We start from the raw sequence: 22,465 nt of genomic DNA, 5'->3' as shown, positions 1-22,465 counted from the left end.
GCTTCAAGAATTTCCGTATTAGAGTTCTCCAAACGAAATACAGTTTTTGCGACATAATCCGGTATTTAACTTGACAATTTTTTTGAAGGTTTAACCGCAGGCCTACCTCGCTGGGGTTTCTCAATAAATAGATTCGCAATTCCACAATGATGTTCGAAAACCGTACTTCGGTACTTCGTATATACACATGTTGAAAGCGGACGGATTTGTGTAGAGTTTCATCGGTGAGATTCCTCGATTATACATGCAGTACATGCAGTGAAAAATACATTCTTTTAAATCCTATTCTTAAATTGCAACAGTTCGCAATATAGTCCTTTTTGCTTTGCAACAGGCGGGTTTTAAACTCATTCCGAAGTCAAAACCATAAAAGGTTGTAAAAACGGTATATATTTCGGAGAACTCTATCATCATAGTCGGACCTCTACAAGTCCCGTAGCTATTTGTTACGGACTAAAACAATTGCTTTATTCAGAACTGTCCTTTTAAGTTGTTTAAACAAAAAATAATGACGATAATTTGTTGGAAGACCAACTAATTAACAGGAACATATTAATCACAACTCATTAGAATGTGTTTTGAGGATTTCTTGTTTGGAGTGTTTAGGTCATTGAAGGGAACAGTAATAGAAATACTCGGTCTTGCTTTGTCATTTATATGTGAAATAAATAAAATAAATACATAAATAAATAAATACTACAACTAGCCCTAAAGTAATGAGAGAGATTTCATTGTATCAACGTTTCATAGGTAATGACGCTGGGGTGTATTCTAAATAGGCACATTTGTATAGTAACCTTAAAGCTACGGTCTAGGTTGAGGAGGGGGCTTTAACATGGACCTTGCTGCTGCCGCCAACTTCTGCGACACCATGGTAGCAATTTGGGGGCTCCTCTTCCACATAAATTCCCTCGTTTTATCATGATCATCACTGGCATCAATTCTAACCTAAAATTAAATACCAATAAACATTTAAGGTTTTTCTAGCGGCTGAAATTGCTGGTCGACACTAAACCAAACTACAAAGTTATAGCACTGCATGGAATAGATAAATGATAAGACTGTTGTCACATTTGTTAAATATTTTCCAATTGCAACGTACTGATGCAAACAGCCAGTTCAGTCTCACTTTCATTTCTTTAAATTCTGGCAGCAATGTTGTGGCACTGACCGATTTGAAAACTAAAGTATGAGTTCATTAGTTAATATGTTACTGCTTCCAAGATGTGCTCGGATTTCTTGCTTGCGACAAATGAAGTAAGATTATTCCTAACAGTTTATTATATATTAAAACAAATTTATATATTAACACAAATTTTAAGAATTAATTAAATGTAAATGAATTAAAATGTAAATATTTTTGAGTGTCTAGAAAAATATGTTTTCAAAAACAACAAATTTAATTGCTGAGTCTCGTTTGGATACAACGTCATGGGTGTTTTGTTCTGGACCAACAACTGAAGTGAATATAATTTATTGCAGTACTACTTACCTGTTTCGGCTGAAGTACCCTTATCGAGTGTAAGGTAGCGACTCCACCGTTAATGATTCTGAGGTTGAGCCGCCCATACATCTCCGCTGTTGTAGCCGTAGCACTTCTCAGCACCTTTTTGCCACTCTTTGCCATCTAAAAAATATGGATGCTTACCAACGTTATTTATTGCTAGCAGATCCGATGTAACTTTACCTCCCTCTCCACTCTGAGGGTGAGCGGTCCCATAATGAAATTGGTCTTTACCGTGGTATGATCCGCCATCATGTTGACCGATACGTCGCCATCGCGTTTAAGAGAGCTCAGACCGAAGAGAGTGGCCCTCGGTTTTTGTTTGTTGGACGATGATTGTTTTATTTGGCCTTTGTTGGGAGTCGCCTAAAGCAATTTTATTTCGTTTAAGTGTTAGGTCTAAGTTGCGTCCTTATTACCTTGGTAGTATTTTTTTTCTTCGTTGTGGTCTTTTTGGTGTTGGCAGTTGGTTTTTTTTTGGACGCGGTAGATTGAGTGACCCTCAGTTCTTTGTTTTGGTCGGTCGGTATGTCTGTTGCAACAGTTCCGACTTTAGAAACTAACACAAACTCCGATTCTCTATTGTCGACCAACAAAGCCTTAGGTGTCTCAGTATTATTTGCGACAGGTTCGTATTTATATCTGAAATCGTAATGTGTGTTGTGACGCAAGGCAAATTTTCACTTCTTTTTGCTGTGTCTGGAGATGTTTTTGTACTAGGTGATCATGATACATGAAAAGTTCTTATATTTTATATTGTAATCAAAATTGAAAATTTAACAATTTTTTTACCAATTTTACCGACTGGCCCACTACGGTTCAGAAGAAATAGATTGGTATACCACTAAAGTGATTTTTATTGTAGAATAAGGGGGGAAGGAACTTTTCTAATAATAGTTAAAAGCTGCGAGGATTGATTTGGAAGGAATTTTTCAAACTAGCTCCTCTTAAACAAAGCAAATTCTGTTTTTATAATACATTTAATATTCCGTTTGAAAAAAATGAAGAATGCGCAGATATTTTTCAGTTTGCAAACGCCTTTTTTTAAACAAAATATTAAATATCCGAAAACCGGTGAAACTTAGCTATTATAGGATATTGTACATGAAATATGTCTAAAATTTTGACTTGAAAAATGAGATCAAAATAAAGAAGTTCACATTCACTTTCTATATAAGCGGGAAATGTTTTAGACGTATGAGCCCCATAGATTTTAGAAACTTAATTTTCTATTGCTACTTCAACAACACTGAACAACATTTGGTCAAAACTACACAGTGAATTAACTGATTTAAAGCAATAATGGGGATTTTTTCTTTATTGTGTTTTCATTAATTTCTTGTAAGTATTGTCAAAAAAAAGTAATTTTATGTTTTCTGCCCTCGATTATGACTTTTTATGGAGTGAATTCGTTTTTTTTTTCGACATATAATAAAAAAGCAACGGATAAACAGCAGAAAAAATTACGGAATTCCAACTAATTACAGGGGAAATCCAAGGAGTTATGAAAATATAAAAAGAAATAGTTTTATGTTTCGCTTTATATAAACACGGAAAAAATACCTGGCGAGTTCGAGTTCACCATCTTGTTTAGCTGTGCCATTTTCGCCGGCTCTTCTCTGGCCTTTGTCTTATTTTTGTTCTTATGGTTTTTGTTTTTCTTGTTATTTTTCCCTATGTTTTTCTTTCCGCCGCCTAACAACTTGACTCGTACTGGGTCGTACTGTTTGCCCAGGAGACGGTTTATTCTGTTGAGCACAACGTCGACGAACCTGTTGTACTTGGCGATATATACTGCTGGCATTTTCGGCTGACCGGGCTCCAGGGCACCTAATGTAAGGCGATAGAGTTTTTATTTTTTGCCGCATTACTTTCGGACACTACACATTTCTAACAACTTTATTGCCGAAGTTGCGATGATTGTTAGTGGTACCTGGTACTACTGTAGTCAAAAATCAAAATTTCGATTTAGCCTTAGTTGTGTTGTGTTATCATTGAATAGGTGTTTTTAGCCTGTTATTAGTAAATATGGGGGTAGATAAGTAATGCTATCAAAAATCTTTAAAAATAGTGATTGGAGAAAGTACCTATGACGGTACCGGTGATATTCAAAGACATTATTAATTATATTGTTTAGATTTTTTATTTCAATTTTATAAGAACTGGCTACTAATTCCTAGGGTGTTTAGTTTATATCCAAAATATTATTAACCAGTGTATATTCAAGTGTGTGTATGTCTTAGTGGGTAAATAATCCAAAAAAACTGATATGTGATGAATTGAGAAACGAATTTATTTATTAATTACTATTTTTGTTTTGTTTTTGTTTATTATTTTTGCCTTTATTTAAGGACGTTTGAGGTACTTTTCACCAAAGATATCATGGGAAAATTAGAACTGAGAAGGAAATTGGCTGAAAAACCCAAGATATCCAGGGTATGCTCTTCTGTAAAAAACTAAACCAATATTTTCGTTATCCTTTTTTGACGGTGACCTTGATATACCTGTGATGGGAATTGCCATGACTTCGTTTTGACCAATGCAGTCCAGAAAATATTTCTGAGAATATTTGTTCTGACAGGATACCATGCATTGCCTCTTTAGTGGAGCAAGAATGCATAAGTAGGAATGGCTTTCGAATAATAAAAAAATTACAGCCACGTGAGTAATAATGCTGAGCCAAACAAATCAGATAAATTTTCAAAAATTGGCACGTTCTTCAATATAATGACTAACAAATTTATCCAATTCGCTGGACAAATGCGTTCATTTTAGTTTACACCTCACTAGCCCAACTAATGGTTCGAAATCGCACTATCCTTTTTTTTTACACATGTCAATACAGAAAATTTGTTTTTTGTAATATTTAGATGTATGCAAGCTTTTATAATATTTTTTTTTATATTATTTTTCCTATTTAATGATCTCCGGTTAACGGGTTAAATAATGTACCGGAATTGTATCAAAATATGTTTTAGTAGAGTGCAACTGATTTCCCCTTAACTGAACCTACTGATTCACGGGTTTTACTAAACTAAATTAAATTTTTTATTTGTATTAGGATTTTTCTTATTTTTGAACGGTACCTTTCTAGTTCCGTTTATTGTACTTACAAGAACCTTTTTTGATATTTATTGATTTGAATTGCTTTGACGGAAATACCTTCAAAAAATAATAACACTCGCGGTCAAGTAGCATTTAACAAACCCGTCTGACTGACCAGAAACTGAGATAACTTTTCAAGTGCCTTTTTTGCAAAATAAATTAGAACTAAAAGTTGAGATATTCACGAAATTATATATATTCACATGACAATTGTTTCGACAACACCGTGTCTTTATCAAATGTAATATTTACAAAGTACCTGCTACCATATATACCGAAAATGGTTTTATTGTCATTTTTCAGTATATATAATAGCAGGTAGTATTACATTTAATTCTTATTTATTTTGTTAAATGGATTTTCATCGAGTAAAAGCCACCTCAGTTCAATGCTTTTTATGCATTTTTCTTGAAAATAATTTATTCTATTCTTATTTTTGTTTCTTACTTTTTATCTTTTTTATATTATTTTTGCAAGTGTCAAAATATGTCACTACCTAAATTGACATCAGACCGAGCGGTCCTACTTTTATTTGGTCAAAAGGGTCAAATTTCGATACCCTGTCGTCCTTTTGCACCTTTAGCAAGGTTTTATTACTTTGCGCTATTTAATAATGGAAAATACCATTCAAAATGCTGATGCTTCAGAATTATTTAGTAATAAATATGGTTGGTCAACCCAAAGCCATATCTCGAAGTCTTTTGTAAAATCCAAACTTTTCCGGTGTGGCTATAAATCAGTCGTGGTGTTTCGGTAATTTTGCTGAACATTTATTGACCTTTCATGTTATCATGTTCATTTTAAACCTATATTCAGGCGCTTTCACTGTCCGACACACAAAAAATTAATAGAATTCATGATTAATCTCGTCCGAGCGTCCTGAGAAAGTATGCGCTCACCTTCATTAACCTGCATTGAAAGTCCGTCCCTGACCTTAAGTGGTCGTTGGCATTGTTTTTGCACCACAGAGGCGGCGCATTTGGTATATAATATTTTAGCGCGATTTTGTTTACGAACTGCGTAGATTTCATTGAATTACTAAAAAAGATCAAAAATCTTTGACGGTTATTAAGTTGCGCGAGATATCCTCATTACAAATTTATCAACTCCTCGATTTAATTTTATAATGTATATAATTAACAGTACTAGTTTATGAAGTAACACGCTAAATTACAAAAAAAGTAAACAATCGATCTATAAATACGCATGTAAAAATATAAAAGTTAATAAAATTTTAGTTAATAGCAGTTTTATTATTTTTCGGAGCGGTACTTGTCGCGCCATCTACGCCTAAAGGGCGAATCATCATCGAATAAAATTAAATCAGAGGAGTCTGCAAAATACTGCCTTTAGCGAGCTTCGCAGTAAGCTTATGCGAATGCCCAAAGTTTCTTTGTTTGTGAAGACAAACTGTTTGTAAATCAATCCGAGTTTATTTGGGGCATTATACTACTATTTTAATTGCAATGCAGTCCAATCAAGAATGAAATGGAAGTTTTCGTGGCTGATATGGTAAAGACAATTCCGACTAAAAGTTAAACTGGATTCGCTACGCCTGCGGGATGACTGAAGAATGAAACTGTGACTTATTGAAAAAGGTGTTTCTAAAAATAGCGAATTTTCCAGTGAGTTAGTGATTTTATTAAGTAATAACCTTTTGCGCCACTGAAAGAAAGTAGTTCCTCTGGCGTGTCACTTTCTTTTGTAATTCAGAAAGATTAAATTACTGGCGAACAAATAGAGTTAAATTTAGTAAATAAGCAATGTTTCTACTAAAAATCAGCTTTTTTGATATTTGGAGGACTTAAATTAATGGTGGCGAGATTTAATCTGATTTAATCCCTTTCTAGTGTTAGTAAACAAAATAATAAGTACGCTGAAACAGTTTTTTTTTTGTTAATTTGAATTTCGTGAATGCGAGGTTGCACAATTTGACGACCCAGCACCGTGGCAAACCTTGCCTAACTTATCACTGTCATTATTTTATCCAGCCAGTAGTTGGAGTAAAGTTCTCCAAACTATATACCGTTTTTACAACCGTTTATGAATTTGACTTCGGAATGAGTTTAAAGCGGAAGGGACCATTCTTGTGAGCACGTATACCACAAACCACAACTAACCAGGGCCGTATTTTAAAAGTAGGGAAATTTTCTTAAACTGTTATGTTAATTTTCCCACTAGATAGTTTGATCTCTATATTAAAAACACATTGGAAAGCTTAAACTGATTTCCTTATTTAAGAGTTTATGCAATACAAAATCATATGTAGATAATTGATGTATAATGGATATTTTCCCGGTTTGCTATTGGTTGATTTCTGGAGGTTGGTGAAATTGGAGTATGCTGTCGGCTTTATAAAACAGTATTTTCTTAGTCGTCGAAGCTTTCGACTTATTTCTATTCCGTCTTGTGTTTGTAATTAGTAATTACCAACTTACTGTTATTTAATAGTTTCTCAAGGCTCAGACATATACATATACATTTTATTTCTTACCAAATACTAACGTTATTCAATTTTGTTAGTCACTTGCGATGTCCAGCGACGAAGAAGTTGACTTTGCAATCGATGACGTAATAATCGTTGATGATTAACATCCCTTAAATTCAAATGGATCAAAGACTGGGGTCCATTTGCCGGTTACTGCCAAAATTATAATATTAAATGTGTTCCTGTTTTTGAAATCAACATCTGGGGAAAGTGGAGCCATAAAATTAACGTCCGAAATGATTTAAACATCAAATGCGACAGTACGTGACATAGTTGTGAATGGTACTCAAGAAAGAAAAACGCGGAAAGATCGTGGAGTCCCAAAAAGTGTACTTGACATGCACCATGCCGGAATAGTGAGATGGTTGATATATGATGCGTATCAGAAGAATAATTTTTTAACAATTAAAATTTTACATGAAGAGTTGCGTAATGTTTTGAACGTTGACTGTTGCCAACAGATGTTGAGTGCGTTCGTACGAAGAATTGGTTTCTATTACGAAAACATCAATAAGAGACAAGTTTTTGTATGCACGAAGTACTGAAGTACGGATCTGGAACGTCATTGTCGAATTGCGCATCTATTTATTGAGGGTAACACAGAGAAAACCAAGCGAGGTAGGCCTGCGGTTAAAGCTGCATAAAAATTTACCAAAGTTATTATGTCGTAAAAACGGTATATAGTTTGGAGAACTCCAATATTGTCGGAATACCAAGCTCCAAGCATTGTATAACGAGTATTCTGGCCATTTGTCCCTCGGCAATAAGATTCAATCAGTAAATTCTTTGAAGTCATTTCAATAACACCCTGTATAAATTTCATTTTTTTGGAAAAAATCCATCAACGCTGCTCTGGGGAATATTTAGTGAAAGTTTCTAATAAAATACGTAATTGATAAGGAACCGCGGAACCAAGCGACACCACTGGTGTATGCTTCCTTGGGATACGAATCCGTTAAGATTGAGTACATTCCTCAGCGGTGCTTGTCGAACGGCTTGTTAAATATTAATTTTGGTGTATGAATTAGGCGGATGCAAATATTTAGGTGGTGTTTAATATTCGATGTTCCAGATAAACTGACGGTACTTAAATTGCTCTTAGATCAGCTCACTAGGGGCAAAAGTATTTGGATATATGAACGCACAAAATTTGTGGTAAATTGTGTTAATGACAGGACATGGATAAAATTGATAATAATGGTATCTGGACATACTTTGAAAAGATACTTCCGAAAAAATACCACAGCCACAATGACAACCGAATTGTGAACTGTCAGCGTCAATATTGAACGTCAATACGTTTTGTTGGTCATGCGCCTATTCAATATTCATTGCATTAAATTTTATATTTTCAAGGTGAAATTTTAGTACATGACAAAGAAAAAAAACTGACTAAGATTTCACCAATTATAGGGTATAGTATAAAGGAATTCCAACTAGTTACAGAGACATTCCGAAGAATACCAGATTAAATTCAAAGAATTATAATTATATAAGGAATTACGCTGTACGTTCTTCCCCTTTCCACTCGGATGGATTTGACATTATGGCGCCATCTTTTGTATATAATTTCGGAAAATATAAACTAGAAGAAGCAAATTTAATTCCTCTAAACGTTTTCATTTAGTAACGTTTAGTTTACATATTAGTTTAGTTGGACAGGAGAATTGAAATTTTGAAAATTACCGCTAAACAAGCCCTGTTTTAACTCAGTCCCCATATACGTATCCATATATACAGGGTGGCCACTTTTTCAACAGAGATTGTATGCTAACTTTTAAACAAGTAAAGGTATAGTGTCGGTTCAATGAAATGAAAGTTGTGTGCTTAATGCCTTGCATCTATCAGAATTCAATTACCAAAGGTGGGCTAAGAAATATTTCAGAAAAACCAAATTTATAATATTTCCTTTGTAAAGGACCAATTTTATAATTAGTACTTCGTGTTACTCGCTTTAGAGAGAAAAAACATGTTTTTATCGTCCTGTAGTCCGGACTATAATCTAAGAATACTAAGAATAGAAGAATTCCATTGGCGTTTCGGTTTAATCTGGCCCACCGAGCAGGCACGCGTTAAAATTTCAATCGGACGATTAATGACCCGTAGAAATCGTCGGAATAATTAACTGGTCAGGTACGGCCGAGTTTTGACGAACAAGGTCACTGGGTGGCCCACTTTCCAAAAGTGGCACCAAACATGTCTCGCTTACCGCCTGTCTTGCCGCGTTTGTCAAGCACGATTCGTTCGGAACTTCCGCAATCACATCTTCAGAAATCGCTTTGGTGTTAACCAGCGCGTTCACAATGTACACAGTTATTCGAAACGCTTCGTAAATTTCATTTTCCTACGATCGTGCCAAAAGTTTTACTTTTTGCAATATTCCAAACAACTATAATAACAAGACGTTTATTAACTAGACATACTGCAAGAAAAAACGAAATTTACATCAACGCTATTGTAATAACTACTTTGAAATGGCACGATTGGAAACTTTGCGCTTCCTGCAACAAATATAAGGTAGTTACAAAATAAATATTTTTCATGTGTATCACAAAAAATAAAGAAAATTTAAAATATTTAAATTCAAAGTACTTACGAATATTTTCAATTTGTATTTATGTGGTTTTTAATAATAACATTTGTTATAACCAGATTTAAACTTTTAGCACAGTATATAGTGCAACCTTTTTAAATCCAGTAAACAGCAAAAAAGTATTATTTCACGATAGGTATTTGTGCAAATAGTGCAAAAAGTGTACATTTTACACACGTACAAGTTACACAAGTAAAACGTTTACAATTTTTAACTATACCCTTTTGCACGATCCTAGAAAAAACAAATTTGATTCACATGTTAAACTGTGCACATGTAAATGTTGGTAGTTTTAATTAAATCAGTTCATTTAATATCAACCAATTTTCACTGTAACCATTCGCTAATAGTTTTTTTTTTATTTTCTTATTTTTGTATTAATATACCGAAAATATCAGTCAGAAAATATTAAACAAAAGAGACGCTCTCACTCCATTTTCGTTTTCAAATATTTATAAAAATGTTTTGGATTGAAGCTTTTAGTTTGCTTTATATTAGTTATTTCGTTGCGGTTAAAATACTCCAAACGTGACACATTTTCGAACAAGACCACACAAATTAGATTTTATACCGGATAAAAGACAAACATCGAAGAAACATGCCTGATCCACAAACAACTTAATCAAAAAAGGATATTTTTTCGTGGTAGAATTATTAAAAAAACAGTACCTAAAGTTTGCCCAGAGAAGATGTTAAAATATAATAAGGCCCAAAATTTTTGTATGATTATTATGTATAACAATAAATCCAGGCGAAATTAGTGATATTGACACTGAACTTTTTTTTATAGCCACACTTCTTTCTATCTTAAGCTAAAGCATTTTTTCTTGACTGTGATCATCAACATCTACGGAATAACGAAAGAGTGCGTCCCCATTATTTATACTCGGTTTTTATGAAGTATTTATATAAATTTCGAAATTTAAGACTCCTGGATTTGTTCCAGCTATTTTTTTATGAACTTGATTCTATGAATTATACGCTCACAAAGGGGGCAAATTGTTCTAGTCAACAGATTTTACAGTTAATGTAATGTAATACGAAATATCATCGAGACGTGAAAATTACAAAATACTAAGTGTTTACGCAACACATAACTATATTACTGTTATTACATGCCCATTAAACCGCGAGGAAAGTCAGAAGGCGAAAAAAATCTGATGAATTATAAACCTTTGTCGCGCGTATTTTTATTCACAACAAATATATTTATATAATTAATAACGCATAACGAACGTGAAAATCTTGGCGTTCTGAAATTAATTTTCCACTCTGTCCTAATTATAAAATTGTTCTTGGAACTAAATGAAGAATGCGAAAAGATGGGCATTAGAAAAATTGCGTCAACAGGCGAAGATATGCTCTCTTTTTTATTTTATGCAATTACATGTTTGGTTTGTTTTTTTTTTAAAGATGGAGATCATCCTAATGGAAGAAACGTAATTTTTAAATGCCCATTTTTTTCCATTCCTTACTAAAAGGCCATGGAGTTTGGGATATCCTGTATACCTATTGAGCCGGTACTTCCAAAATTTATTTTTTTAAATATCATCTAAAATGTAAATTTCGATATGTTTCTGTGTAGTTAAAATGGATGCGCGCGCGTGTGTGTGTGTGGGTATCGAATATTTGAATTCCGTACGTCGATTATAATGAATTAATCCATGCTAAATAACAGTTATTCCATATAATTATTCTACTCTACGAAAATATCGTTATTCCCTGATTCAAAAAGGCACCGATCCACCATGCTGTAGTTTTTAGTCGTATATAGTCTTATACTTGGTCAATTGTTAATTTCATCGTCACTACATAGCGAAAACCTAGTTTTCGGTCTCGTTGGTGCTACTTGTCCTTGAATCTAAATCTACTGGTTCGAAAATGCTCCTTCATCACGATAAAAATCAAATCAATCAATCAAAATCAGGTATAATAAGAATGGAAATAAATAGGTAACCGTGACTTGTACAAAGTGCGGTGTCAGGAAACATCATCATTTCCCAAAACTACCCAAACTTTCTGAGTCTAAAACGCAGTTAAAAATTCAAAGAAACTCTAATTTATTTTTGCGATTTGGAGCAATTTCGAAACAACTACGTCTAGAAACTACGCAAACTAAATGGTTTGACACTCACCTATTACTCCCCACCAAGGCAATAATCCAGCACATCCTCTGATCTACTTACCCTCTGCAGGCCCTGTTTCGATTTGCGTTAGTTCTATGTTTAGAAAACGATTGTTAAGGAAACATGCATGCAATTAGTACGGAAAGTAATGCATTAGCTAGATAGATGTCACACCAAAAAAAAAAAAACACGTACGGTATATACAGTGTAAGGGAATCATGACGTGGTAAATGTGTTCCAAATAAAACGCATTGCTGTTTTACTAAAATCGTATATTCGTGGTGGTATAAGAATCGTTTTGGAATGTACAAAATCTTTGCCGTTTAAACATACAGTTTAGTCACTGGGTCTGTGACATTTACCTAGTGTAATGCACGAAGCATTTTCATAATTTTCAAATAAATAAATTAATAAATTAATTGAAGGTACAAAAGAAGAAACTACTCCACTACATCTAATCTAACAGAGCAGGTTGTCTAGAACGGAAATGTTTAGTTTATGTGGTGTATCAAAAAACGAGTTGTCTACAAAGCTAAAACTCCGTGTGTAAACTTTTTTTGACAATAGGAAAAATCGTAGTGCTTAAAATAGATTAACTTCATTTTTAACAGATTTAAAAAAAAAAATGTTGAAGCAATATTTCACCGCAAAAATTTGTTGTATATTAGTTACCGGATTTAAAAAAATGTATTAAAGAGTCAATGTGACTCAGTAAAATGATAGGAAACTAAACATTTATAGCTTGAAATTTTACAAAGCGTTCACACAGAGACGAGAAAGGAATATAGCTTGAGGTATTGGGTTAAATTTTTCTTCTAAATCACCGATCCCGATTAACCCTCCAAAACGTATAATACATTTCGCGGAATGGATATTTTAGTTATTCGAAGTTTTTTCGAGGAAATGCATATTTTGGAGAATTGACGTCATCGATTTTACAATACCGTTGAAAAATATTTAAAGCGCCATCTACTTTAATTTTTTATCTTCCTTGCCTGTTTTATGAGTGTGTTGGTGTTTCCTACTGTGTTTTTTCGATTTACTGCTCACTTTGCCATTTTTAGACTCACGTGATCGCTTGGCCTCGATGACATCCGCCAGATCTGGCTCGTCGTCGTCGTCATCATCTTCATCGTCTTCGTCGTCATCATCATCGTCGTCTTCGTCATCGTCATCGTCTAAACTAATGTCGTCATCGTCGTCATCGTCATCGTCATCGTCGTCATCGTCAGGGTCATTTGCAGGTACCGGATCTACTATAACGGGATCCTGTACAGAGTTCTGCACTATGGGTACCGATTCCTCCTCGACGGGGTCTTTTTCAATCAGGGATTCGCTAAACTGAGTTTCCTCCGTACCAGTCTCGCTTTCACCATCAGCCTCTTCAGCGGCGTTAAGTTGTTCGTCCGGGGATGCCTCCGATTCCGGCACTTCCGGAACTGCCGAGGCGGCAACTGGAGTAATAGATGCTGATGGTTTAGACGGTCGTTGAGCGGTATTGAGCGTAGCTTGATCGCCAGTAGAGGGAGAGACGTCGTCGTCATCATCGTCATCATCGTCATCGTCCTCTGTAACAAAAAGCACATTCAAATTGGTCGCAGCGAGTGATACTCCAGCAAACGTATGTTTTAATTGATAGGAATACCTTTGCCCAATTGTCGTATCATCGTATTGCACAGTGCTTCCAAAATTCACTGTCCCCTTTCGTGATAATCGTAACACATATTTCGTATTTTTGGTCTACATTTTTACAAGAAATTTAATAGCTCCACTTAAATTTTGAAATTTCCTCAATTTTGGAAGTCTTCTGCTATTGCTGTATCTAATAGTGGCGGTGTGAAATAAAAACTGTTTTTGTTAAATGCTTTTAGGTAAAATTCACTACCGTGTACAAAACAAATTATCAGCTCAAACATTTTCATTAATTTAACAAAATAGTCGTTTCATATTATAAAGTTATTCAATATCGTCAGTGTGGTTCACAGACCATTTAGTAGGTAAGATGCAGTCAGTTTTTTCATTGATTCCGAGGTATAATTAATACCCCCCACCCCACATTTGTCATTTATAAAACTATAGCTCTCTGCTCTCGGTGAATCATTCGTATACGATATTCCGCAATTATTGGAATTACTTTATTTTTGTACAAATTCACAATAAAATAAATTGATCCGAGGGTGGCTTTTAGTTGATAAAAAATCCTTTTAGCAAATCAAATTAGAACAAACATCATTTGATAAAGGCACGGTGTTACCGAAACGGCTGTCATGCATCAATAAATAATTTCTGAAAATCGTTTGTTCTAAATTGGTTTTGGTTAACTAGACAGTAAAATATATCACTATGCAGATCGTCCTATTCAGAGTTCTAAAAAACTAAAAAAGAAACTTTAGCAGACTTGTTTCGTTATCGACGATCGCGAGTCACTTCGGACATCTTCGGTACTTTAGTCACGGCTTCTTAGAGCAATCGAATGTTTTCGGTAGATTTTAGCCACGGATGGTAATTTGACGTTTGTCAATTCGCAGGGTCACGTCACCCTAATGGTCGTAGAAGCGATATAGTATGCAACATTTTAATAAACTTCTTCAATCACTCATTTATTAAGCACACGCTCCGCTATTACTGAATCAAACTCATGACTAAAATGACGTTTTTTAAACTTGTTTCCTAATTCCTACTCTATCTGCCATATATTTTTCCTCAAGTGAGGCAGTTGAGTGAGTTAAGCGCAAAATGATCCGATCGGAAAAGATCGAGATCCTGTTAAATTGCATCTAGAAAATTGTATGAAATTAATATAGCATAATCTAAAAAAAACATCTTACTCCAATTGGGAAAACGAGACTTAGCAATTTGCTAAAAATATTGTCATATTACAATACTTTTCATATATAAAAGTCGCCACAATATTCATACATTTTTGTACATTGTACATCTTGCCAATTCCTATTTTCAGCGTTTCTTTTTAAATTAATCTATTTTTTTAATTACAGTTTTTATATTAGAAACATTTTTAATTCTTGCAAGGCCTTGTTAGTAGCAGACATTCAAAATTACTTAAAAAAATAAGAATAAAGTGAATGCCTACTAAAATAAATATAACAATTATCAGCTAAACAAATATATTATGATGATTCTCTTTAGAAAACCTAATTTCTAAGATATAGATTATTAATGAAAAATATTTCAATTTTTTAAAAATGACTTATTTAAATTAATTATTACCTCCTCCCAAGATATCGTCGAAAAGCCTTTCGAAATAATCCCCTCCTTCGTCATCGTCGTCGTCGTCATCGTCGTCATCTCCAGTGTCGTCGTCGTCATCATCATCATCTTCAACGCCCAAATCTAAATCGTCATCATCGTCGTCATCGTCATCGTCATCCGACGACTGTCTTCCTGTCACTTTTGCTTTTACAAGTTTCTTCTTGGGAGTTTCTTCCAATGAAGTGGCTGCAAAAGAAAAAAATAATTTTAAATTATTAACGTCATCTGACATCTGAAAATTGAGATTTGTTGACGGAGCCTGTAAAGTTTTTTAAAAGTTTAAGGCTACTATCAAAATTTGGGGGAAGTGGGAAGTTTATTATTTATATAAATAAATGAATGGGTTTCAGAAATTTCTTGCAGAGATAGCCAGAAACGAGTAGACATGAGGTTTGATTTACGATGCAAGTTCAAATATGACAACCTTATTTTGAAACGTGGAGGCTACGAGAGAATTTTCAAATTTTGGAAGCATTTTAGGAAGACGTCTATCACTTTGTTATTTGTGAAAATTTTGTCTTTTGTGTAGAAAGCTTTTCGATAGATATTTTTTGAAGATTATTTTTGGCAAGGTAGACTTTTTGTAAAATATCCGAATGCTGAAATATCAAAGTTGCTTTTTTATAAAACAGGCAATATTTTATCTCAACTCTACATTCCGCATAAAGTTCTCTTTAAATTGACGTATCACACTTAACATGAACTCGATTTTCAATTCACAAATATTTTACCAAAATAATTATAGTTTTTATAATACGTCCTTGAAATTATGATATTATCATCTATGGATTATGTTAGCCCATGTAAAATTAAGTTGAAATTAAAAATATTGATTATTTTCTAACAAACGTGAACCCACAAACACTTCGTGATGCATCTACAGAATGTTTTTGAGCTATTTAAATAAAAAATATGCAAAATATGTCTACGAAAAATAGCTTCAAAAAATATGTACGCTAAAAAATGTTACATTCGAACTTTTGAAAACTTCCTGGTAGCTCAAAAACTTGATCACTCTCTAGAAATTCCAAAAATGTATGCGGAAGAAAACATTACCAAAGACGTTACGAAAAATGCCAGAAATTTTTTTCAGGTTCCTAAGAGGGCCACTTCCAACTTCTATGATTGATGAGAAAACAACACAAAAGACACTGATGTTGTCTAGAGAAGAGATATTAAAAGTAATGGCATCATAATCTTCATTTTTTTATTTTTTTGTTTGAACCATCTTGCCCTAACTCCGGATTGAGTCTTGTATAAAAGGGCGTTGCTTAGTTTATAGTCTGCCCTATGAACAATAACAATATGCATTTGATTCTAGTCTTAAAGCTTAAAAATGTACTTCTTTGAAACATGGTATCAGTAGCTCTCCATTCTACGATAGTCTGAGAGGTATTAATAAGTAATAAGTAAAATGTCAGGACGGGTTGGTAGACTGGAAAAAAGTCACTTTTGAATTTTAAACATTAAAGCGTTATTAAGTATTTGTGAATTGATTTTGTTTAGTTACGACGTAATTCTAATATAAACTAGATATTAATTGCCTTTTTTGATTGGTTTTGTTTCCTCGCCGTCGGTAGAACTTTTCGATACACCGTTTTCGATCTCCGATTCATTTTCACTCGTTTCACTTTCTAGTTTTTTGTTTGACGCGACCTCGGACTTTTCGCGCGATCCTTCGATTTGTACCGGTTGAGATTCGACATTTTGATTTTTTAGAGCGATTTGACTCCGATCCGCGTGATCTTCAGGCTCGGCGTTTATCGTTACGATAGGATTGGCCCGACAGTGAAGGGTGACGACGCATACCACCGCTGCCAGCAAGTGCCAACGCATGGTGTTCTGAAATAAATAAATACTTGCGTTAGAAGAGTTGCACACTATACCACCGGCACAAGCAGCCGATTATTTTCAATAAAACATTTTTTTTCATTTTTATTTTTAATGATACTTATAAACGTACCTTTTTACAACGAATTAACGAAAATATTTAGGTACGAAGGACGTTCAATAAGTAATGAGATGGCGATTATGGCATCGAAAATATTTTAGCCATTAAGTAGTACTCTAGCATAATTTAATTGTTTTTGTCGAGTGAAAGAAATAACTTTTATTTGACTGTAAAAATGGATAAAAGTAACGTTTTAATCGTTATACAATCCCAACGCGGCATTATGATGTCGAAGATTTTTCGAAATCCTTATTATTTACATCTACAGAGTGTCAATCTATGTACAAATCAAAATCAAATGACAGACCGAACAGCCTGAATACATTATATTCAAATTTTGTACTTGGAGGTTATAAAGAATTTAGATTAAAAATGTAACTGTTGTCATCGACAAAGCAACATCCTGTATCTTGATCATACTTTGCAGATGCAGATTAGAGAAAAAAAAAGGAAATAAGTGGTACCAAAAATTTATATAAAAGGAATGTGAGGACAAAAATAAAGTGGTTTCTAGTGCCATTTATATATGTGCAAAACACTATAAATATTTTTCTCATTGGCCACTGTTGATTTTTGTATGTTTTGGAGCTTGAAGATTTATATTAGACACAATAAATGTGGCTGAGAAAAAATTATTTGGTTTCGTCAATTTCAAGTAAATGTTTAAATGTCACAAGAATATTAAGTTTCCTTTCGCTTAAGATAAGCCTTGTGGGGTTCGTTGCCTTACCCAACGTCATAGTCTTTACACATTCCAAATGCTGCATCATTATAAGAACGCACAATTTTGCTTGTCGACTGCGGTTCATTTACTTCAATGTCTATTATTTATATCTACAGAGTGTACATTTGGGTACAAATCAAATCAATTGACAGACCGACGGGCCTGAATATTTTATATATACATCTTGTACTTGGACGTTGTAAAGAATTTAGACAAAAAATCTCAGTGTTGTCGCCGACAAAGCAACATCCTTAGTGCTGGGGTTGGCCAATTGACCACTCCTTAATTGACTTGTCAAAAAATGTTTAATATAACATCTTGAAATTGTAGAGTGTTACCAATCATTATTTAATAATGATATGTATTTTATAATCAATTACTATGCATTTGTGATGTCCGAATTACCTATAACCTTCTTCAAGGAATATCCATATATGATACTTAGCGATTCGGGGAAGGCGATTTAACGCACAATATAAATAAATATAAATAAATAAATATAAATTTCATGGTATTTTTTAAATTATTTCAGTCAATTAATCAGTCAATTGACCGGTCTATTGACTGGTCAAGTAACAGAAAAAATTTGACCGGTCAATTTCAAAAATTTAATTGAAAAGGCTAATAGGGCAAAAATAAAACTTTTCTAATTTCCTCTACCTATGTGGAAAACACGTAAATATATTTGTTGTTTTTTGCAAGTTTTGGGGCTTGAAGATTTAAATAAAATTTTGTTTTTAATTTTAATTTGATCCATATCCACAACAAAGGTGGCCGGAAAATTAAATGTTATTTGGATTGGTTAATTTCAAATAAATGTGTAAATGTCACAAGAATATCCAGTTTCCTTTCGCTTGAGATACGACTTATGGGGTTCGTTGTCTCACCGAGCGTTGTAGTCTCTCCACAGTCCAAACGCTGCATTATTATAAGCACGCACAATTTTCTTGGTCAACTGCAAATATCTATTATTTAGATCTAGAGTGTAAATCTATGTACAAATCAAATCAGTTGACAGACCGAACGGCCTGAATACATATTTTTTTAATTTTGTACATGGAGGTTGCAAAAAATGTATTAAATATAATAATATAATATATTATAATCAAATATACAAAGCAACACCCTGTATCTTGATCACACTTTGTAGATGGTAATTTTAAATAAAAAATCTTCAAATGTGTTACTTTCAATTTCAGATCTACAAAAAAATCAGTAGACTCTACGGCAGTTTTGGATGCTCTTAAAAAAAAACAGAAGCTATCCTTAAAAATAAAAATGTTATAAGTTTGTACAGGGATCAATGTGGATATGACGTTTCAATGTAATGTCAAAGACTGTAACGCCGGTTGAGGCTATTTATACGAACATTAAGCAACCTTAAATTCTTTATGAGGCTCTATGTCACAGTCTAATGGTTTGCGCTACGTTTTTAATAATATTCTTACATTTGAAAATCGGTTTCAGGCTGATTACTTGATCAGTTATTCGAATTATTGCAAATAAAGATGACCCCTAACTTTCTTGCTTGAAATTTAATATTTAACTAATTTTAATAAAGCATATTTTATTTTTAAGATTTCGCTTTATGTTTTTGTCTTAAGTATCCAATGTATCATTTATATTTTATTGGATATGTCACTCCACAGATAACCAAAGGATACTGTTGCCAATCATCCTGTTGGCTTCTTCAGAGCTTGGCGAAACGTCAGCAAGTTCGACTCAGCAAAAACCGACGTAGCAGGAATCGAGAAGTTTCATAAAAAGTATCAGTGTCAACAAAATAAACGAAAGTAAATAATTGTAGCACGTACCGGGCTATAGCACCAAGGTACAACATCTAAGAAACTAATTCATAGTCGCAGATGTTTAATTGGTTTAACTTGTCGCGTTATTAAATATCAACATTCAGTTTTAACTTTTTTTTGCAAGTTTATTCTACTTTCCGAGTGTGGCTGCCAAACTTCCTCTATATTTTCAGCATTTTCCAACAATAATAAAGTGCTTGGTACAATTAATAAATTCTGGAACAAATATTTTGTACTGCACCAAATCAGAAACATACTTTCCGCTTAATTTGGCAAGTTATACTCGAAAGCATTCGCTCTAGTGAGCGGCGATCCACAACGCTATTAGTGGATGTACCGTATGATTTTATAAGTGTGTACCTAACTGTACTACGAGAACGTTTAACTGTCTAACGATAGCCATTGCCTTTTAAATTGTACATAATTGCCCATGAATGAAATGAAATAGAACGAGTTAATGAGTTTAAGTTGTTAACGTTGACGGGTTTTCTACTCGTCATTATCGTGCCTGCGCGGTCTGTGAATTAGATGCGATACTCCACAACTAAATTTTGTTTAAAAAAATTCCATATGAAATGACTTTGTTGACGCACCACAAGTAATTAAATACTAGGAAACATTTAAAAGCTTTAATGTACATAACGCCCAACGCGTCAGCGTAGCCGAGCATATAAAATTGTTATCTTCATAATTTTTATTATATCTAACAAAATAAGATAAAAGTTAACTGATTTTCGAAATACTTTTTGAGTGTAAGCGTTAGTCATGTGCATTTTGTGCTTCTGTTTAAATCCTCCCAATTAACAAACCAGGGCTAGTAAAGCCAACAATATCATGATTTAGTTATAGTAGCAGCTTTAATATTTGGAAGTCATTTGGACTTAGTTTTGCTAATTTAATAACTTTACTATTGTATTTCCATGTAGAATATTTTAATCTTAGCATCTATAGGACCTAATGGATATCACATTCTTCATCGTTTTTTTGTTCCTTGTTTTTGAAGTTTCAAAAAATATATTTACTTTTGCAGTTTTTGAGTAGAATTATACTTTTTTTCTCATTACATTTTTTTTTTAAGTTATGAAGTATTTTATAAATAAGTTTTCATTATTTGAATGTCAATAGGATTTCCTTTTATAGTACATTTAATTCCTGATGTAAAACATCGGTAGATGTAGATTTGCATCTCCGTGAAATTGGTTTTTGCACAGGTTCTCTAGATCTAGATCGGATATCTCAGTTGTCAGAAGGAGAAAACAGTACCTACCTATACTTGTTTCTATGATCTATTATATATATATATATATATATATATATATATATATATATATATATATATATATATATATATATATATATATATATATATATATATATATATAATAACTCGCTTTATTTAATATTTTATTTATTTGCAATTGCCACAATCAAGCGATGTTTTTAAAATTTTATTTATTTCTAGATCTATATTATCGATCCTGTAAGCTTGCCAACTAAGGAAGAAAATGAACAAAAAATAGAAAGGATAGAACCTCTTAGTACTCCATAATTGTTTTATAACGTCTGGCTACAAAATTTACCAATTTTAATATTTAAAACTGCTTAAGTTGTGCTGGCATTTAAATAAGCTAAATATCATTCACGCTTTTATTATTTTGTTTGTATCTTTAAAAAAAAAATTAAGAGGAAAAAACCGTTTCTGTAATAAAAATCCCTTTCATTTTTTCTTGGACACACTGTATATTTTCTTCGTTCGTCAAATTATTGAATCCGCAAGAAGACACCCAACCGTTAAATTAACCCCGAGCAATCCGCTCTACACATAAACCGGAAAACAGCTTACCGCTCTATGTAGGTCACTCGCACTGCCCAAAAAAAAAAGAAAACAAACCACGCGAACACTGTCCAAGCACTCGACGAAAGAGCTACGCGCGACGACCTAAAGAAAATTGAACCGCACCTGCACGACCTGCGCGAAGAATATAACAAACGTCTCTTCTTCACTTCGGGGAAGGTCTTTATACCGCGGGTGACGTCAACGGCAGGTTTACCACCTCCTGCAGATCGCGAGCGATAACCGACGCTTCTTCGGGCGAATTAAGGTGACAAATGAGATGACGACAATCTTATATGCGCCCGGATTCGGTGAAAACTTTCTTTAAATCGATTAAGCTGGAAATATTTAATGGGCATTCTTGTGCTGCTCGCGTCTGCTGGAAGTGAAATTTTACGCGCAAAGGACGTACTTGAGAATTATAAATAATGTTTTATCTAGTTCATATGCGCCAGTATGGAGTTCAAAGAAATCGAAAAACAGTTTCTAAGGTGATCACCATTTTCAAGACTCTACTAAATATGTCACGTCACATTTCAGAGGTGGAAAATTCTTATATTGAAATTCAATAGTGCATTCCAAATGAGATAAGATTAATAGTTAATAGTTAATAATTTGAAATTTTCAAGACTACCTCATTTATAATATAATAATCCTATATAGATAGCAAGAAACCCCTAGTACACGGTATAGATTCAACAGAAAAGTAAGTGCGCAGAACGAGCAGTATATTCTTCAGATATTGGCTACACTCTAAGAGTCGCTGTTCGAGAAATCGTCCAATCTGTCCAAGAGAATCTTTGACGGTCCATATAACAAATTATAACGTGCTCCTCAAATCGAGGACTACCATGGGCAGTCTCAAAAATAGAGGTTTTTTTTAATTGCAATGCCTGGATGTCGCATTTGATGTCCCCATGTTATTTAAATGTAAGATTCAATTTTTTTTACAAGAAGGTCCACAGACAGATGAATGTATATATATATATATATATATATATATATATATATATATATATATATATATATATATATATATATATATATATATATATATATATA

At 33.5% G+C, this 22,465-nt stretch overlaps 1 protein-coding gene across 1 annotated transcript; it reads right to left on the bottom strand.

Annotated features, from left to right (window-relative positions):
- Positions 1–644: 644 nt before the first annotated feature.
- Positions 645–21,567, bottom strand: LOC132699695 (uncharacterized). The gene is made up of 10 exons (XM_060666543.1): positions 21,413–21,567; positions 16,631–16,928; positions 15,045–15,272; positions 12,887–13,384; positions 3,068–3,334; positions 2,310–2,316; positions 1,924–2,146; positions 1,688–1,870; positions 1,493–1,627; positions 645–948 (listed from the first exon to the last, which is right to left on the bottom strand). Exons 2-10 carry the CDS (start codon positions 16,920–16,922, stop codon positions 805–807), a joined length of 1,977 nt encoding a protein of 658 aa, XP_060522526.1. The 5' UTR covers positions 16,923–16,928; positions 21,413–21,567; the 3' UTR covers positions 645–804.
- Positions 21,568–22,465: the final 898 nt, after the last annotated feature.

This window comes from Cylas formicarius, unplaced genomic scaffold (assembly GCF_029955315.1).
Source record: "Cylas formicarius isolate icCylForm1 unplaced genomic scaffold, icCylForm1.1 PGA_scaffold_3__17_contigs__length_32017465, whole genome shotgun sequence".
Lineage (NCBI taxonomy): Eukaryota > Metazoa > Arthropoda > Insecta > Coleoptera > Brentidae > Cylas > Cylas formicarius.
This window is presented reverse-complemented; position numbering and strand designations above follow the sequence as displayed.

What these genes read in the sequence shown, in the direction of transcription:
- LOC132699695 (XM_060666543.1), bottom strand. Translation starts at nt 16,922, where the DNA reads ATGCGTTGGCACTTGCTGGCAGCGGTGGTATGCGTCGTCACCCTTCAC. An exon ending in AACAAAACCAATCAAAAAAG is followed by an intron (nt 15,273 to 16,630) that starts GCAATTAATATC and finishes TTTCTTTTGCAG; the next exon opens with CCACTTCATTGGAAGAAACT. An exon ending in GGGTACTTCAGCCGAAACAG is followed by an intron (nt 949 to 1,492) that starts GTAAGTAGTACT and finishes ATTTAATTTTAG; the next exon opens with GTTAGAATTGATGCCAGTGA.